Source organism: Heterodontus francisci, chromosome 4 (assembly GCF_036365525.1).
Source record: "Heterodontus francisci isolate sHetFra1 chromosome 4, sHetFra1.hap1, whole genome shotgun sequence".
Lineage (NCBI taxonomy): Eukaryota > Metazoa > Chordata > Chondrichthyes > Heterodontiformes > Heterodontidae > Heterodontus > Heterodontus francisci.
In genome coordinates this window covers 46,012,093-46,030,011 of record NC_090374.1, presented here as the reverse complement: position 1 = coordinate 46,030,011, position 17,919 = coordinate 46,012,093, and the positions used below count along the sequence as shown (strand labels likewise).

At 41.6% G+C, this 17,919-nt stretch overlaps 1 protein-coding gene across 6 annotated transcripts in view; it reads left to right on the top strand.

Moving 5' to 3' along the window:
* Positions 1–11,981, top strand: part of tent2 (terminal nucleotidyltransferase 2) — a 121,308-nt gene extending 109,327 nt beyond the window's left edge. For 3 of the 6 annotated variants that reach the window (XM_068029458.1, XM_068029456.1, XM_068029454.1), the window contains one exon: positions 3,201–3,367. In XM_068029458.1, the coding sequence (XP_067885559.1) occupies positions 3,201–3,284 (84 nt within the window). In that variant the 3' untranslated portion in view covers positions 3,285–3,367. Of the gene's footprint in view, positions 1–3,200; positions 3,368–9,875 lie in introns of those variants that run through there. The other 3 variants (XR_010974853.1, XR_010974854.1, XM_068029455.1) reach the window with 3 other exon arrangements.
* Positions 11,982–17,919: the final 5,938 nt, after the last annotated feature.

Here is a 17,919-nt window from a genome sequence, read left to right as displayed (position 1 = left end):
GTCATGCTGCAGCTGTACAGAACTTTAGATAGGCCACACTTAGAATATTGTGTGCAATTCTGGTCGCCACACTACCAGAAGGATGTGGAGACTTTGGAGAGGGTACAGAAGAGGTTTACCAGGATGTTGCCTGGTCTGGAGGGCATTAGCTATGAGGAGAGGTTGGATAAACTCGGATTGTTTTCACTGGAACGACGGAGGTGGAGGGGCGACATGATAGAGGTTTACAAAGTTATGAGCGGCATGGACAAAGTGGATAGTCAGAAGCTTTTTCCTAGGGTGGAAGAGTCAGTTACTAGGGGACATAGGTTTAAGGTGAGAGGGGCAAAGTTTAGAGGGGATGTGCGAGGCAAGTTCTTTACACAGAGGGTGGTGAGTGCCTGGAACTTGCTGCCAGGGGAAGTGGTGGAAGCGGGTACGATAGCGACGTTTAAGAGGCATCTTGACGAATACATGAATAGGATGGGAATAGAGGGATACGGTCCCCGGAAGTGCAGAAGGTTTTAGTTTAGACAGGCATCAAGATCGGCGCAGGCTTGGAGGGCCGAATGGCCTGTTCCTGTGCTGTGCTGTTCTTTGTTCAAAACTGCACACAATATTCCAGGTGTGGCCTCACCAAGACCTTATATAATTGCAGCAAGACATCCCTGCTCCTGTACTCGAATCCTCTTGCTATGAAGGCCAACATACCATTTACCTTTTTTACTGCCTGTTGCACCTGCGTGCTTACCTTCAGCGACTGGTGTACAAGAACACCCAGGTTTTGTTGCATATTCCCCTCTCTCAGTTTGTAGCCGTTCAGATAAAAATCTGCCTTCCTGTTTTTGCTACCAAAGTGGATAACCTCACATTTATCCACATTATACTGCATCTACCTTGCATTTGCCCACTCACTTAACTTGTCCAAATCACCCTGAAGCCTCTCTGCGTCCTCCTCACAAGTCACCCTCCCACCCAGTTTTGTGTCATCTGCAAATTTGGAGATATTACATTCAGTTCCCTTATCTAAATCATTAATGTATATTGTGAATAGCTGGGGTCCGAGCACCGATCCCTGCGGTACCCCACTAGTCACTGCCCCGTTTATTCTTGCTCTTTGTTTCCTGTCTGCCAACCAATTTTCTATCCATCGCAATACACTACCTCCAATCCCATGCCATTTAATTTTACACGCTAATCTCTTATGTGGGACTTTGTCAAAAGCTTTCTGAAAGTCCAAATAAACCACATCCGCTGGCTCCCCCTCATCAACTCTACTAGTTACATCCTCAAAGAATTCTATAGATTCGTCCAGCATGATTTCCCTTTCATAAATCCATGCTGACTCTGTCCTCTGTTCTCCAAGTGCTCTACTATAAAATCTTTGATAATGGACTCTAGAATTTTCCCCACTACCAACGTCAGGCTGACTGGTCTATAATTCCCTGTTTTCTCTCTACCTCCCTTTTTAAATAGTGGGGCTACATTAGCTACTCTCCAATCTGTAGGAACTGTTCCAGAGTCTATAGAATCTTGGAAGATGACCACCAATGCATCCACTATTTCTTGGGTCACTTCCTTAAGTACTCTGGGATGTAGATTATCAGTTGTTAATAATTATTATTAAATTCCCCTCCTGGGAATATACCTCGACTATGCTTGCCCCATCTCCTCTTTGAAGACAGCCCATTGCTCCTTTAAAACCTGCCCATGTAGAAAACTAGCAAAGGCCTACACAAATCTTCAGAATAAAACTAGTTACTCACAAATAGGAAATAGGAGTAGGCCATTCAGCCCTTTGAGCCTGCTCCGCCATTCAATTAGATCATGACTGATCTTCTACCTCAGTGCCATTTTCATGCACTATCCCCATATCCCTTGATGTCTTTAATATTTAGAAATCTGTCGATCTCTATCTTGAATATACTCAATGACTGAGCCTCCACAGCCCTCTGGGGTAAAGAATTCGAAAGATTCACCCCCCTCTTGAGTGAAAACAATTCCTCCTCATCTCAGTCCAAAATGGTTCACTGTTATTCTGAGACTGTGTTCCCTGGTTCTAGATCCCACAGCCAGGGAAAAATCTTCCTGACTCTACCCTTTTCGAGCCCTGTAAGAATTTTGTATGCTTCAATGAGATCAACTTTCATTCTTCTAAACTCTAGACAATATAGACCCAGTCTCATCAATCCCTCCTATGGCAAGTATATCGTTCCTTAGGTAAGGAGACCAAAACTGTACACAATACTCCAGGTGCAGTCTCACCAATACTTTTTTTACTCCTGTATTCAAATCCTCTTGCAATAAATGCCAACATACCATTTGTCTTCCTAATTGCTTGCTGCATCTGCATGTTAGCTTTCAGTGGCTTATGAACAAGACACCCAAGGTCCCTTTGGGCATCAACACGTCCCAATCTTTCACCATTTAAGAAATACTCTACATTTCTGTTTTCCTACCAAAGTGGCCAACTTCACATTTTTCCACATTATATTCCACCTGCCATGTTTTTTCCACTCACTTAACCTGTCTAAATCCCTTTGAAATCTATTTGCATCCTCCTCACAACACGCATTCCCACCTAGTTTCTTGCCATCAGCAAACTTGGAAATATTACATTTGGTCCCCACATCCAAATCATTGATATAGATTGTGAATAGCTGGGGTCCAAGCACAGATCCTTGCGGTACCCCACTAGTTACACCCTGCCTAGCTGAGAATGACCCGTTTATTCCTACTATCTGTTTCCTGTCCGTTAGCCAATTCTCAATCCATGCCAGTATATTACCCCCAATCCCATGTGCTCTACTTTTGCTTACTAACCTGTGTGGGACCTTATCGAAAGCCTTCAGAAAATCCAAATACATCCCAAAGTATATAGGCGTGATGGCACATGAAGGAGGTACACTTTAGTGGGACATGAGCTTATCATTACTTAAGCCACGAGAATATACAATGCTTCATTTTTTTTTTCATTGCAGGGGGAAAAGTCCTAAACTACACAAACCAGAGTTTTATTTGGTGAATTTTCTGGCATTTTGGAGCCTATTGTAATTTCTGTCTTTGAAGCCAAACATATTTTAAATACATCCATGATAAACTAAGAAAATAAACATAATTGTAGGGACTTAAGTACAAGATTGAGTTCCTTGCATTGGGACTGTAACCACAGTTATGTGATACTAATATGTGAATTGTGCTACAATAATCCCAATTGACAGTGCATTCTAAATTCGCAAGGAAAACTGGCACAGTACTGCATCCATTCCTATCCTGGACCCAATGGTAGACCAGAGGCAGACTAAGGATTACCTGAATTAAAGATATGCTGATCTAACTATTTTAAATAAACAATTACTTTATGCCTGTAACTACAGGAAGAATAAAGGTGAGAATATATTGATATTTTAGTCAAGTGTTAACTGATTTATGACTCTTTTTAGATGCTGATCAGCTATGCTTTTCAATTATTTTCTGTTTTAAAACTTACAAAGCTACAGATGACTTAGCATTAATGTGGACAAACATTTCATATATTCATGTCTATTTTTGTCTATTCCTAGCATACATTGTTGTTTGACTCTGTCATGGAGGGGAAAAAAACTAAAATGGACTAAATGTGTTTTTTTTTTAAGATTGTTACGAATGCTTCAGCCTTGTTTTTGTACTCACGTTCTGGGTTCCCCCATTGAGGGTGGGAATGTTTGTGGAACATTCTCCTCCCATTAGTTGCTTAATTATGCAGCACCATTCACAACTTATGTGGTAGGGTTATAGAGCTTTAACCTGATCCACTGTTTGTGCAATCATTTAGTTGTTTATAGTCTGCTGCTTTTGCTGTTTAGCAGCATAAAATGCTGTGTTGTAGCTTTACCAGGTTGGAATCTCATATTTAGGTTTGTCTGACACTCCTCATTGAATTAGGATTGATAGTGATGGAGGAGTGAGGGATATGCCAATCCATGAGATTACAGATTGTGGTAGAATACAGTTCTGCTACCTTTGGTGGCCCAACAGCACCTCATGGATGGCCAATTTTGAGCCATTAAAACTGTTCTTAATCTATTTCATTTAGTTTGGTGGCTGTACCACATATTTCAGGGTATCCTCAGTGTGAAGATGTTACTTGGCCTTCACATGGACTGTTTGGTGATCATTTCTACCAATGCTGTCATGGATAGATGTATCGGCAGATAGACTGGGGAGGATAAGAAGTGGGTTATTCTTATGTCCTGCTGAAAACCCAGTCAGGCAGCTGTGTCATTCAGAACTTGGTCAGTGTTGCTGCTACCAAGTTACTCTTGGTGATAGACATTTGAAGTTGTCCACATAGAATATGTTTTGTCCCCTTGCTTACCTTCTGGGAGCGGACCTGAGGGGAGAACACCGAGAGAGGAGCCGATAAATACAGCCAGAGGATTGCGGCCTAGTCACTTTCCGGGAGCAGAGCGGACCTGAGGGGAGAACACCGAGAGAGGAGCCGATAAATACAGCCCGAGGATCGTGGCCTAGTCACTTACCTTCCGGGAGAGGAGTGGACATGAGTGGAGAAAGCCGAGTGAGGAACTGATACATACAGCCCAAGGATCACGGCCTAGTCATTTACCTTCCGGGAGCAGAGTGGAGAGCAGTCCAGGCGCACTGGAGTTTTGGGAAAAAAAAAGTCAACAGTGACATCACAGGAAAGCTGCAAGGTGATTGGCTGGTGAGTAACTACTAGTGCCTGTAAATAGCTTTAAAACATCTGGGGAAAGTTCTTTTTTTCAAAAAAAAAACCTTAAAACCTACCTTATAAGTGATAAGGTTAGTGCTACTAAAGTTTTTTTTAAATTAGTGTAATTTGTTAAGGACTTCAGATTGTAGTGGGTAGTGTTTGGAGTGAAATGAGGCCCCTAGCATAATTAGTAGTTTTTAATTAAAGGGAGTAACTAAGTAATCCAAAGGTAAGTCATGGCAGGAGAGCTCACATCCGTGATATGCTCCTCCTGCGCTATGTGGGAAATCAGGGACGCTTCCAGTGTCCCTGACGACCATGTGTGCAGCAAGTGTATCCATCTGCAGTTACTGGCTACCCGCATTACGGAGCTGGAGCTGCTGGTGGATTCACTGTGGAGCATCTGTGATGCTGAGATCATCATGGATAGCATGTTTAGCAAGTTGGTCACACTGCAGGCAAATGCTGCAAAGGCAGGAAGGGAATAGGTGACCACCAGGAGAGAAGAGGAAGGAAGGTAGTGCAAGAGTCCTCTGTGGCCATCCCCCTCTCTAACAGATACACTGCTTTGGATATTGTTGGGGGAGATGGCTCAGGGGAAAGCAGCAAGAGCCAGGTTCTTGGCATCATGGGTGGCTCTGCTGCACAGGAGTGGAGGAAGAAGAGTGGCAGGGCGATAGTGATAGGGGATTCAATCGTAAGGGGAACAGACAGGCATTTCTGCAGCCGCAAACGTGACTCCAGGATGGTTTGTTGCCTCCCTCGTGCTAGGGTCAAGGATGTCACGGAGCGGGTGCAGGACATTCTGAAGGGGGAGGGTGAACAGTCAAAGGTCGTGGTACACATTGGTACCAACTACATAGGTAGAAAGAGGGATGAGGTCCTCCAACAAGAATTTAGGGAGCTAGGTAGCAGATTAAAAAGCAGGACCTCAAAGGTTGTAATCTCTGGATTACTCCCGGTGCCACATGCTAGTGAGTATAGGAATGAGAGGATAGTGCAGATGAATGCGTGGCTGAAGACATGGTGCAGGAGGGAGGGCTTTAGTTTCCTGGATCACTGGGTCTGTTTCTGGCAAAGGTGGGGCCTGTTCAAGTTGGACAGGTTGCACCTGAACCAGAATGAGACAAACATCCTTGCTGAGAGGTTTGCTAGTGCTGTTGTGGGGGATTTAAACTAATTTGGCAGGGGATGGGATACAGAATGGAAGTACAGCAGGGGGTGCTGCACAGTCAAATATAGAAGAGAAACTGAGTCAGTCTGGAAGGCAGAGCAAATATAGACCTGTTAGGGCACAAGTGAAAAATGCAAGGCTGGATTGCATCTATTTTAACACCAGGAGTCTTACTAGTAAGGCAGATGAATTGAGAGCATTGATTAACACATGGGAATATGATATTATTGCTATCACAGACATGGTGGAGGTAAGGGCAGGACTGGCAGCTCAGTATTCCAGGGTATAGAATCTTCAAGCGTGACAGGGGAGGGTGTAAAAGAGGAGGTGGTGTTGTACTGTTGATCAAGGAGTAAATTACTGCAGTAAAGAGGGATGATATTTTAGAAGATTCCTCAAATGAGGCCATATCGGTAGAACTTAAAAACAAAAAGGGGTCAATCACTTAGCTGGGAGTGTACTATAGGCCTCCAATCAGTCAGGGAGAGAAAGAGGAGCAGCTATTTAGGCAAATCTCAGAGAGGTGTAAAAATAATAGGGTAATAATAGGGGATTTCAACTTCCCCAATATCAACTGGGATAGTCTTAGTGCAAGAGGCTTAAAGGGGGTGGAATTCTTAAAATGCATACAAGAGAGCTTTTTGAGCCAGCATGTAGAAAGTCCTACAAGAGAAGGGGCGGTACTGGACCTAATCCTGGGGAAAGAAGCCGGACTTGGTAGAAGTGTCAGTGGGGGTGCATTTCAGGGATAGTGTCCATAACGCTGTAAGATTTAAGGTAGTTATGGAAAAAGACAAAGAGGGGACGGAAATCAAAGTCCTGAATCAGGGGAAGGCTAATTTCAATATGATAAAACAGGATCTGGCCAAAGTGGACTGGGAGCACCTGCTTGTAGGAAAGTCTACATCAGACCAGTGGGAGTCATTTAAAGAGGGAATAGTGAGAGTTCAGGGCCAACATGTTCCTGTGAAGGGTAGGACCAACAAGTCCAGGGAACCCTGTATGTCAAGGGATAGAGAGGATTGGATAAGGGAAAAAAAGGAGGCTTATGGCAGATTCAAAGCGCTGAAAACAGCGGAAGCCCTAGAGGAGTATAGAAAGTGTAGGGGGGTACTTCAAAAAAGTAATTAGGAGAGCGAAGAGGGGACATGAAAAAACACTGGCGGGCAAGATAAAAGAAAATCCCAAGGCGTTTTGTAAGTATATTAAGGGCAAGGGGATACCAGGGAAAGAGTAGGGCCCATTAGAGACTAGAGTGGCAGTCTGTGTGGGGAGGCAGAGGACTCAGGTGAGGTTTTAAATGATTACTTTTCATCTGTGTTTGCTATGGAGAAGAACGATTAGGTGTAGAGATCAGGGAGAGGGATTGTGATATACCTGAATGTATTAGCACTGAAAGGGAGGAAGTATTAACTGTTTTAGTGAGCTTAAAAGTTGGATAAATCCCCAGGCCCAGATGAGCTGTATCCCAGGCTGTTATGTGAGGCAAGGGAGGAGATAGCAGGGGCTCTGACACAATTTTCAAATCCTCAGGAGAGGTACCAGAGGACTGGAGGACAGCGAATGTGGCACCATTATTCAAGAAGGGTAGCAGGGATAAACCAGGTAATTACAGGCCGGTGAGTCTAGATAGGGAAACTATTGGAAAAAATTCTGAGCGACAGGATTAGTCTCCACTTGGAGAGGCAGGGATTAATCAGGGATAGTCAGCATGGCTTTGTCAGGGGCGATCGCGTCTAACAAACTTGATTGAATTTTTCGAGGAGGTGACTAAATGTGTAGATGAGGGTAAGGCAGTTGATGTAGTCTACATGGACTTCAGTCAGGCTTTTGATAAGGTCCCACATGGGAGATTGGTGAAGAAGGTAAGAGCCCATGGGATCCAGGGCAATTTGGTAAATTGGATCCAAATTTGGCTTAGTGGCAGGAAGAAGAGGGTGATGTTCGAGGGTTGTTTTTACGATTGGAAGCCTGTGACCGGTGGTGCACCACAGGGGTCGGTGCTGGGACCCTTACTGTTTGTAGTGTACATTAATGATTTAGACGTGAATAGAGGAGGTCTGGTCAGTAAGTTCGCAGATGACACGAAAATTGGTGGTGTCGTAAATAGTGAGGAGGAAAGCCGTAGATTACAGGATGATATCGATGGGCTTGTAAGATGGGCGGAGCAGTGGCAAATGGAATTTAATCCTGAGAAGTGTGAGGTGATGTATTTTGGGAGGGCTGACAAGGCAAGGGAATATACAATGGATGGTAGGACTCTAGAAAGTATAGAGGGTCAGAGGGACATTGGTGTACTTGTCCATAGTTCACTGAAGGCAGTTGCACAGATAGATAAGGTGATTAGGAAGACATATGGGATACTTGCCTTTATTAGCCGAGGCATAGAATATAGGAGCAGGGAGGTTATGATGGAGCTGTATAAAATGCTAGTTAGGCCACAGCTGGAGTACTGTGTACAGTTCTGGTCACGACACTATAGGAAGGATGTGATTGCACTGGAGAGGATGCAGAGGGGATTCACCACGATGTTGCCTGGGCTGGTGCATTTCAGCTATGAAGAGAGATTGGATAGGCTAGGGTTGTTTTCCTTCGAGTAGAGAAGGCTGAGGGGGGGACCTGATTGAGGTATACAAAATTATGAGGGGCATTGGTAGGTTAGATAAGAAGAAACTTTTTCCCTTAGCAGAGGTGTCAATAACCAGGGGGCATAGATTTAAGGTAAGGGGCTGGAGATTTAGAGGTGACTTGAGGAAAAAAAATTTCACCGAGTGGGTGCTTGGAATCTGGAACACACTGCCTGAAGAGGTGGTAGAGGCAGGAACCCTCACAACATTTAAGAAGTATTTAGATGAGCACTTGAAACTCCATAGCATACAAGGTTACGGGCCAAGTGCTGGAAAATGGGATTAGAATAGTTAGGCGCTTGATGGCCCGCACAGTCATGATGGGCTGAAGGGCCTGTTTCTGTGCTGTATAACTCTATGACTACCCTCTGTGCTTCCTCCAAGTGGAGGAGTACTGATTCATCAGCAGATGGTCATCAGCAAATTTTGTTGCGCATGATTTATCTACAGCCATGAGACTTCATAAGGTCTGGCGTCGTTGTTGAGTATTTACAGGATCGCTTTTACTCTGCCCCCCCCCCTCCCCAGCACCCCCTCCCCTGGGACAGGTTACCACTACACCCTACCTCAAATGGGTCTGTTCTTCTGATGGGACAGAATGTGCCATGGATTGCTGATGGAGGAGTCTGGGGCACTGGCTGATGGGTATGATTGAGAGAATGATTGTCAGGCTACTGCTTAACTTGTCTGTGGGATAGTTCTCCCAACTTTGACACTGGTCCCCTGCTCGTGAAAAAACTTTGCAGAATTGACTGAGCTGTGCACTTGTGTCCTGATTCGATGCCTAGATTGGAGCTGAGTGGGTCCGTCAGTTTTTATTCTCTTCCTTTCTAGCAGTTTGCTGCAACTGAATAGCTTGCTAAGTGACTTCGTAGGGCAGTTAAGAGTTTACCATGTTGTGGGACAGGAATCACATATAGACCAGACTGGGTAAGGACGGCAGATTTCCTTCCCTAAAAGACATGAGTTAGAACCAGTTAGGCTTTTCTGATGGTCCTTCAGCTTGTAGTGTGTTTACCAACATAACACACTTTGCCTCAGTCGATTACAGTTGGTATCACATTTGTGTTTAATAATCTTTCATTAATCTTGTTTTTGAATAGAGTCCATTCCATGTTACATGAATGAACCAGTTGAGTTTTTACAATAATCTCATAGCTTTCATAGTCACTTTTTCTGGTACTAGGCCATAACTTACCAGAATTTTGGATTTAAGTTTCACAACTTGCTATGATGGGATTTGAATTTCCAATGTAGCTAGTCCAACACCTTGACCACTACACTAATGTACCTAAGTTGATCAGGTAGATAATTGTGTTTTTAATAGCAATGAAATGTATACAAGATGCACTAATTCAATTATGATTTCATTTTTCTTTAGTCGTGGCACAAACTTAAAGATAAGAGAGACTTGTTCAGCATTCTACCGGCAGCAGCTACAACAGAGTGTAGGGGAAGATGACAGACTGGCCCTACTTGTAGGTGCTGTTTTGGTGAAGAAAAGTGGGAACCCTATTGCAAACAAACACACACTTTCACCAGTGGGAGGATTCATCTGGCAGTGATGATTTCATTTAAAAACTTGTCTGATTTATAAAAGTTTTTTGTCTTTTACGTGGCAACAAAAACTACGGATCCTTTTTTTTGTCTTTTATTTCCTGCATTTGTCGCAACAAGCTGCCAATGAAACCTACATAATAAGAACACTGAAGAATAGAATCCTAGAATTAAGGACAGATGATTATTAAAACAAAGTCTTCTTTTGAAAGAACCTTCTGAATCCTCAAAGGTAAAAAAAATTACTTAAGTGATTTTAATGGAATTGCTACAAAGTCTGGTCTGTGCAATTTAGTGAGGGATAGAGGAGTGGGAATGATATAAGAAATGATCAGTAATGGAAAGTTTAGCAAATGCACCATCTCAATTGCACTATGTTGAATGGTGGCAGGGCTATCATTTGCAGTGTTATAACTGTAGTAAACTTTCACTTTTGAGTTGAAAGATGTCCTGCTCCACTCTAATTGCTGCCTCTTTTGCAGATTGAGAATACGTATTTATCCATTGCCGCTCCCCCCCTCCCCACTTTGTAACTCGATATAACATGCTGAGCAAATATGTTTTCATATTTCAATCCTTTATTTACTATAAGAAAGAATTAACTAGAAAATACATCTTGTAGGATGCTGAGCAAAATGTTGGTGAAAGGTGAGGTTTTCATTTTCAGTTTATTTATTAAACCATTCTAGAGGCCAAATTCTAAAAAGTGCTGTATTTTTAAGTAATTAACTTGTTACTTTTATGTTTACTGTTGACTAAGTTTATTGTATAAAGTATGGAAATCAGTTTTTGCTATGTTCTATATATCATTTTTCTTTTGAAATTCCCTTTTGTATTTTGTATATTGTCTAAATTTAAATAAAGTTCGCATATGGAAAAGCATTACTGAATCGAGCATTTACAGTGAAATATTGTACTTTTTTTTTGACATGGCTGTTGATTCCACTTCCAACCTGCTGCAGATTACACTGGTTTCAGCAACTGCAAACTGCAGCTGTAATTGGAACCTGACACTGGCAACTTGATGTTTGCATGCAGTTTGGCTCAATATTATGAGAAAACTTACATTATATTACGAATAAAAAAGAAACAAGCATCTTAAGCTCCCACAAATCAAATTACTTTGCTGCAGAGTAGACACAAATCAATGGTACACTGGTTTACTGGGTAATGGTCGTGTTAGACAACTAATTCAAAAAGCTTTCCAATTCGATTCAACATTGAATTTGTAGCTGCTTTTTAAATGAGGCTAAAGTTTTAAACCATTTCAGGATCATGTTACCATTTCAGATTTCCGTCCTGAAAAATTTTTTTGTGATTAAATTATTTTTATTTTTTACAGAAGAATGCGAGTAAAGAGAGAGGCCGAATCATCCACATAATTGGTTCAACCCAAGATCATATTAAGTTACAAGGTTACAAATTATCTTTACATGCTTGTGCTCTCCCTCCTCCCCTACCCCCCGCCCCAGGAAGTTATCACCAAAGGATAACTAATGGAGGCTAGACAACAAATATAATTTTGGCAAAATTGCATCCAATTGAAGTTAATGGAAGAAGCATGTAAAGATAATGAAGGAAAAGTTTAAACTCTTCACTGATCAGTTGAATTTCCTTGAGTTAGTATAATTAAGTGAGATTTGTTTTAAAAATGGTAATCTCAAATCATTGACTTAAGTATTTTTAAACCTAACATTCTACATACGTAAATGTGATGTGTGAAATCTGAACTTTATTCATGTTTCATCTTTGTTTGTTATAAAAATATCTAATGTTTGGTTAGCAAAGCACATTTTTGCACAATTATTTGGCCTCAATTTGTATGAAAGTTATTCAAGGATGGGAAATTAGTAGGTTTATTGCAGCAGCTATTCCTTATTAACTTACTTGTCTGGACCAAGTAATTTCCATAAAATGGCATGAATTACACTGTAAATAAAGAAATATTTCAGTTACACTGTTCTACTGTTATTAATTGCAAGTTTATTTTGCTTATCTTTTCTAGAGGGAGTGTAACAATTCTGACTACTTCCCAGTAGTTTTTACTGCAACCAAAGCAAAAGACAGCTTCTGTAGATAGGTGCACACCACTTCCTTTGAACCACAGCTTGACCTAAGGTGATTAGTATGTAGCATGCCTGGGCGAACAGCAAACCTTTTTACTGTCAGTGTGTATGCTGGAAAGGGTATGGCTTATCCCCATAGCTTCCTACCTCTCTAATCAGGAGACATACAATAACAGCCCACACTTACAAATGACTAATTTGGTGTTAATAAATAACATGCAAAATGCATCAGAAGAATAGGTGCAGTGATCGAATACTTGATTTCTCATTTATACTTTGAAACTATTCTTAAATAATTTTCAAATGTGCAGCAATATTCTGCAGTAAATTTCATCAAGCTTACAACCTGTGAAAAGTTTTTATGTGTGAAAGACGCTTCCAAGTAGTCCCCAAAATGGAACTGCTGCTGTGCCCACCTGTTGGTGCCATTTTGAATCCTGGGCCTCAGTAACATGCTGCTGGTATGCTGTAAGTGAGCACAAGCTCCATCTTGCTGGTTCTGGGAGGGTGGGAAATCAGCTAGCTTGCGTGCTGAGCTGAATGGGGAGGTAATCCCTTGACGGGAGGCTTTGGATGAGTTGGCAACAGATTGGAGTTTTTTAGGGGTCCCAAGAGCCTTTTGGAGCTAGCTTGCTAGCATTGATAATTTTAACATTGTCTTTTGTGGTTGCTTTGGGAAGTGCAGTTTGTGTTTTTTTTGGAGGACCCCCTCCCCACTCCCAAGAGGAGCCACATGATAAAGGGTCCATATCTGAAATATTGTCTGTCCTTTTCACAGAAGCTTCCTGACCTGCTAAGTGTTTCTATCATATTCTGTTTTTGTTTGATTCAATTTGAATAACTGGCTCAAATTCCAGCATGTAATATGAATAAAAATGGCTATTGGATTGGATAAGGGAAAAAAAAGGAGGTTTATGGCAGATTCAGAGCGCTGAAAACAGCGAAGGCATTAGAGGAGTATAGAAAGTGTAGGGGGGTACTTTAAAAAAAATTTTTTTTTAATAATTAGGAGAGCAAAGAGGGGACATGAAAAAACACTGGCAGGCAAGATAAAGGAAAATCCCAAGGCATTTTATAAGTATATTCAGGGAAAGAGTAGGGCCCATTAGGGACCAAAGTGCAATCTGTGTGGGGAGCCAGAGGACGTAGGTGAGGTTTTAAATGATTACTTTTCATCTGTGTTCACTATGGAGAAGGACGATGTAGGTGTAGAGATCGGGGAGGGAGATTGTGATATACTTGAACATATTAGCATTGAAAGGGAGGAGGTATTCGCTGTTTTAAAAGTGGATAAATCCCCAAGCCCAGACAAGATGTATCCCAGGCTGTTATGTGAGGCAAGGGAGAAGATAGCAGGGGCTCTGACACAAATTTTCAAATCCTCTCTGGCCACGGGAGAGGTGCCAGAGGACTGGAGGACAGCAAATGTGGTACCATTATTCAAGAAGGGTAGCAGAGATAAACCAGGTAATTACAGGCCAGTGATTGTAACATCAGTGGTAGGGAAACTATTGGAAAAAATTCTGAGGGACGGGATTAATCTCCACTTGGAGAAACCTTTCATTAGTTCAGTCACAGACCTGAAACGTTAACTTTGCTTCTCTCTCCACAAATGCTGCCAGACCTGCTGAGTATTTCCAGTATTTTCTGTTTTTGTGCCTAGAAGTACTGCATGGATTCCAGCAAAAAAGAACCTGGGGAAAGAGGACTAGTCTGTGAGTTTCCAGTGTTTTCCAGGACAGTGGTCCTGGATTCTGGGAGCACTGCGCAGAAATATCCTCAGCATAAGGAACAGTAGTTTTCTTTTTCCAACACTGGGAGATGATCGGGCAGAGCCAGGGTCTGTCAGAAGAGGAGAGCCCAAAAGAATCTGGGCTGACCTGCCCCAAACTATCTGGACTTTTAGGCACCCCTGCATCTTGTTCCAAAGTTCAGCCCAGTTCCTAATTTTAAAAGTATAAAGCACATTCATACAGCACTTGCTGTCCAAATATTCTAAGTGTAAGTAACTAGAATGTTCATAATCAGATAGAAAAGTGACAATTATTTCCTCAAAGATAATGGCTAAATATCAACAAATACATCATGAATCTCTTCCCTGAAAAGTTTTGAAAGCCTAATTTTATCTCTTTAAAAAATCCCCGCAGAAATAAGCTTTCTAAGATAGGAAAGACTTACATAAAATTGAACTATTTCAATGTTTAAAGAATATGATAACGTCGATCATAAGCAGTGGATGATGGAAGTTTCTACTAAAGTGACATGAAGACTGAAAATAAACGGACTAAGGAGCAGAACCTCTTTTTTTTGTTAATGCTGTACCTCAGCAGGATGTATGCAGTAAAACATGATGTGTCATGTTGGCCCGCTGACAACACGCTTGCCTGGAAATCACAAGATTATTTATTCAAGTCACACTCCAGGAAATAATCTAGACTGACATTTTAGTGTTGTATGTAGCAAGTACTGTAGTTGGATGCAGCATTTTGTGAAAGAGACATTAAACTGAGGCACAGTCTTCTTGTTTAGGTGGATGTGCAACAGCCCATAGGACCATTTGAAGAGGAGTAGGAATCCTCTGCTGTCCTGGTCAGCATTCATGCCTTAACCAGCACCGCCTAGGATTAATTACCATTTATTTAATTTGATTATTTTCGGGATCTGACTGAGTACAAGATCACAAGAAATAGGAGCGGGAGCAGACCACATGGCCCATCAAGCCTGCTCCGCTATTCAATACGATCATGGCTGATCTTAGGGTTCAACTCCACTTTCCCACCTGCCCGCTCACCATATCCCTTGATTCCCTGAGAGACCAAAATTCTATCTATCCCAGCCTTAAATGTATTCAACGATGGAGCATCCACAACCCTCTGGGGTTAAGAGTTCCAAAGATCCACAACCCTTTGAGTGAAGTAATTTCTCCTCATCTCAGTCCTAAATGATTGGTCCCTTATCCTGAGATTGTGCCCCTATGTTTTAGATTTCCCAACCAGTGGAAACAATCTCTGTGTATACCCTATCTACCCCCTTCAGAATCTTATATGTTTCAATGAGATCACTTCTCGATCTTCTAAACTCCAGAGAGTATAGGCCCAATTAACTCGGCCTCTTGTCATAGGACAACCCCCTCATCCCAGCGACCATTTAGTGAAACTTCGCTGTTCCACCTCCTATGCAAGCATATCCTTTCTTAAATGTGGAGACCAAAACTGCACACAATATTCCAGATGTGGTCTCACTATAACCCTGTACAATTGTAGCAAGATTTCTCTATTATACTCCAATCCTCTTGCATTGGCTACTTAGCAACAATGACTACACTGCGAAAGTAATTATAAGGAAGCACTTTGGGACTCCTGTGGATATGAAATGCACTATCTAAATGAAAATTCTTCCTTTATTTTCTTCATATTTTGCTCCACAAACCAAAGAATAGCATAGATCCATTGAAATAATTGTTCTTTTTAGGGCTGATTGGCAAAATGAGGAAAAAGAATCTCCAAAACAACGCCCCTTCTGTTGCCAGGCACCAAAAGCTGTAAACAAAAAGGAATATGCACATACATTAAGTCTGTTTCAGCTAAACAAAATAAGTGACAGCCATTCTGTGGTTCAGTCCTCAGGGCAATGCCTTGACCAATCAGAATCAAGCTGCTTGGTTTAAATTGCAAACAAAGCTAGGCAGTTAACTGTCAGTCACCATAAATTGGTGTATTCTCCATGGCAACGCCTCTACCAATCAGAGTTCACTTGCCAACCAATCAGCACTCTCTTCTCATACAGTATAAAGTTGTTGTTTTTCCTTACGTTGGTGTTCTTTCAGATTGCCCTGATGAGTGCAAGATGAAAAGCTTCGACAATATGTCTCTGCAACTATTTAAAATTGGATTTGTTCGTAACAGACATATGTGCATTGTGTTGCTGGCAAAATCTGCCTATCTAGGGAAACTGAAAAAAAAATGGAAAGGCTTAGGTGCGCAAACCTCTGACTCTAGGAGTATTTTAAAAAATAGTATATGTACAAAGTTACATCTTCCATACATTTGGGATAAGATATTTTTAAGCTTACTCTTCCTCACAAAGTCCAACTTCTGCAAAACTAAATGTCAAAGAAAAATGATGAAAAGCAAACATGACGGTGGGCAGGAAATATACATTACTACACACAAAACTACACAAATGTAGAGGACTCTTTTGGAGATTGTGTTGTCGCTAATGGACAGTAAATAATCTGATAGGATGGGGTGAAAGTCAATTTCAGTGGTACCATAAAATGGGGGATAGTGAAATGGCAGCCTACTTTACACCCTCCCAATAATATAAATATGAAGGTTGCATCTTTCACGAACAGTAAGTTGTATGCTATAATAATTATTTTAGTAAATTTGTTTTATTATGATGAGCCATCCCGTGTCCTGTTCTGTAGCAGGGCCACTGTAAACTGCACACTAGATCTTGAACTACCTGTGAACAATGCCACATGCGATTTACTCAGGAAAAAAATGTTTACAACTGGGGAAGGGAGGAGATTTCTCATCTTTTTGATCATACTGTGCTGTTTGTAAAGCCATGTTTTCCTCTATTTGGAGGCCTCTCAGACAGGCTCAGCCAATGGAAGAGTACTCATCAAATACCTTTTCATGTTTGTTTTTAGGGAAAGTTGACTTTGTCGCAGACTCTCGCACCTGCAGTGAAAATTTTGCAACGCTTCTGTTTACTTTTCGTAATTTGAAGTTCTATTTTGTTGAAATTTAGAGCACACATGTAGAATTACAGCGCCTAGTGATGTCTAATACTTTGTTACGACCTGGTGAGAAAGGGGTCTAGGGTTCCCTCTCAGCCTTCATCTGGTCTTTCCGTAACAGGGTTTAATTTTAAACACACCATTTTTTAGATCCCCCTTAGTGAATCCTTGTTCACTAGCTTCCAATTATAAGGCAAAGAAACTAGCCAAACAGGTTTTCTTAGGTTTAAAGAAAAAAGGTTGAACTTTGTTACACTTAAACTCTAATTTGGTTAACGCCTACGGATACGCGACGCACCCACGCTAGCATACATACGTGATACACACATACAGATAGAGACAGAAAAGAGCAGAAGAAATAAAGTGGAAAAGTTTGAGGCAATCTCTGAAGATGGTTTTGGTTACTGTGCTTCGAGTTCACTGTAGAGTCCTTGATTGTAGGTAGGTTTTGCTTTTTGTTGGGGCCCAGTTTTCTTCTTAAACCTTGTTTGATGTAGGAGATTTTTCTCTCTTGCAGTTCATGTGTCTTCAGTGAGTCCAGAGGCTTGTGAGAAAGAGATGGGAGCAGACAGGAGAGGTCTTCTCACTCCAGAAGCAAACAGTCTTTCTGAGTTCAAAAACTCTGTGGCTCATTCAAAAAATCCTGGACCAGCCAGTTAGTCGTGTGACCAGCTGGTTTAACCAGTCCTGACTTTTGTGGATTGTATCACCTTAGCAGTCTCTGGAATGCTCTTCCTTACACCTTCAATGTCCGGTGATCAAAATCCATTGTGGGTAGAATGTGTAAGGGAATGGTCCTTTTGTCTCCACAAGCACTGTCTGTTAGTAGGCAAATGTTTTTCAGCTGAGTGCCTGGCAGCCCTTGTAACAGGCTTTCTTCCCAACAAGTTTAAAATCAATGTTCATATGACAAAATTAATATGCCTCATTCTTGGCAGGTGGGGGCCTGCATGACAACTTTAATAATGAGTTAAACTGTCTTTCCCCACAACTTGCAAAAAGAACAATGCAGTTATCATTAATTCTTTGGTGAGTTGAATGGTACCTGTGATAAA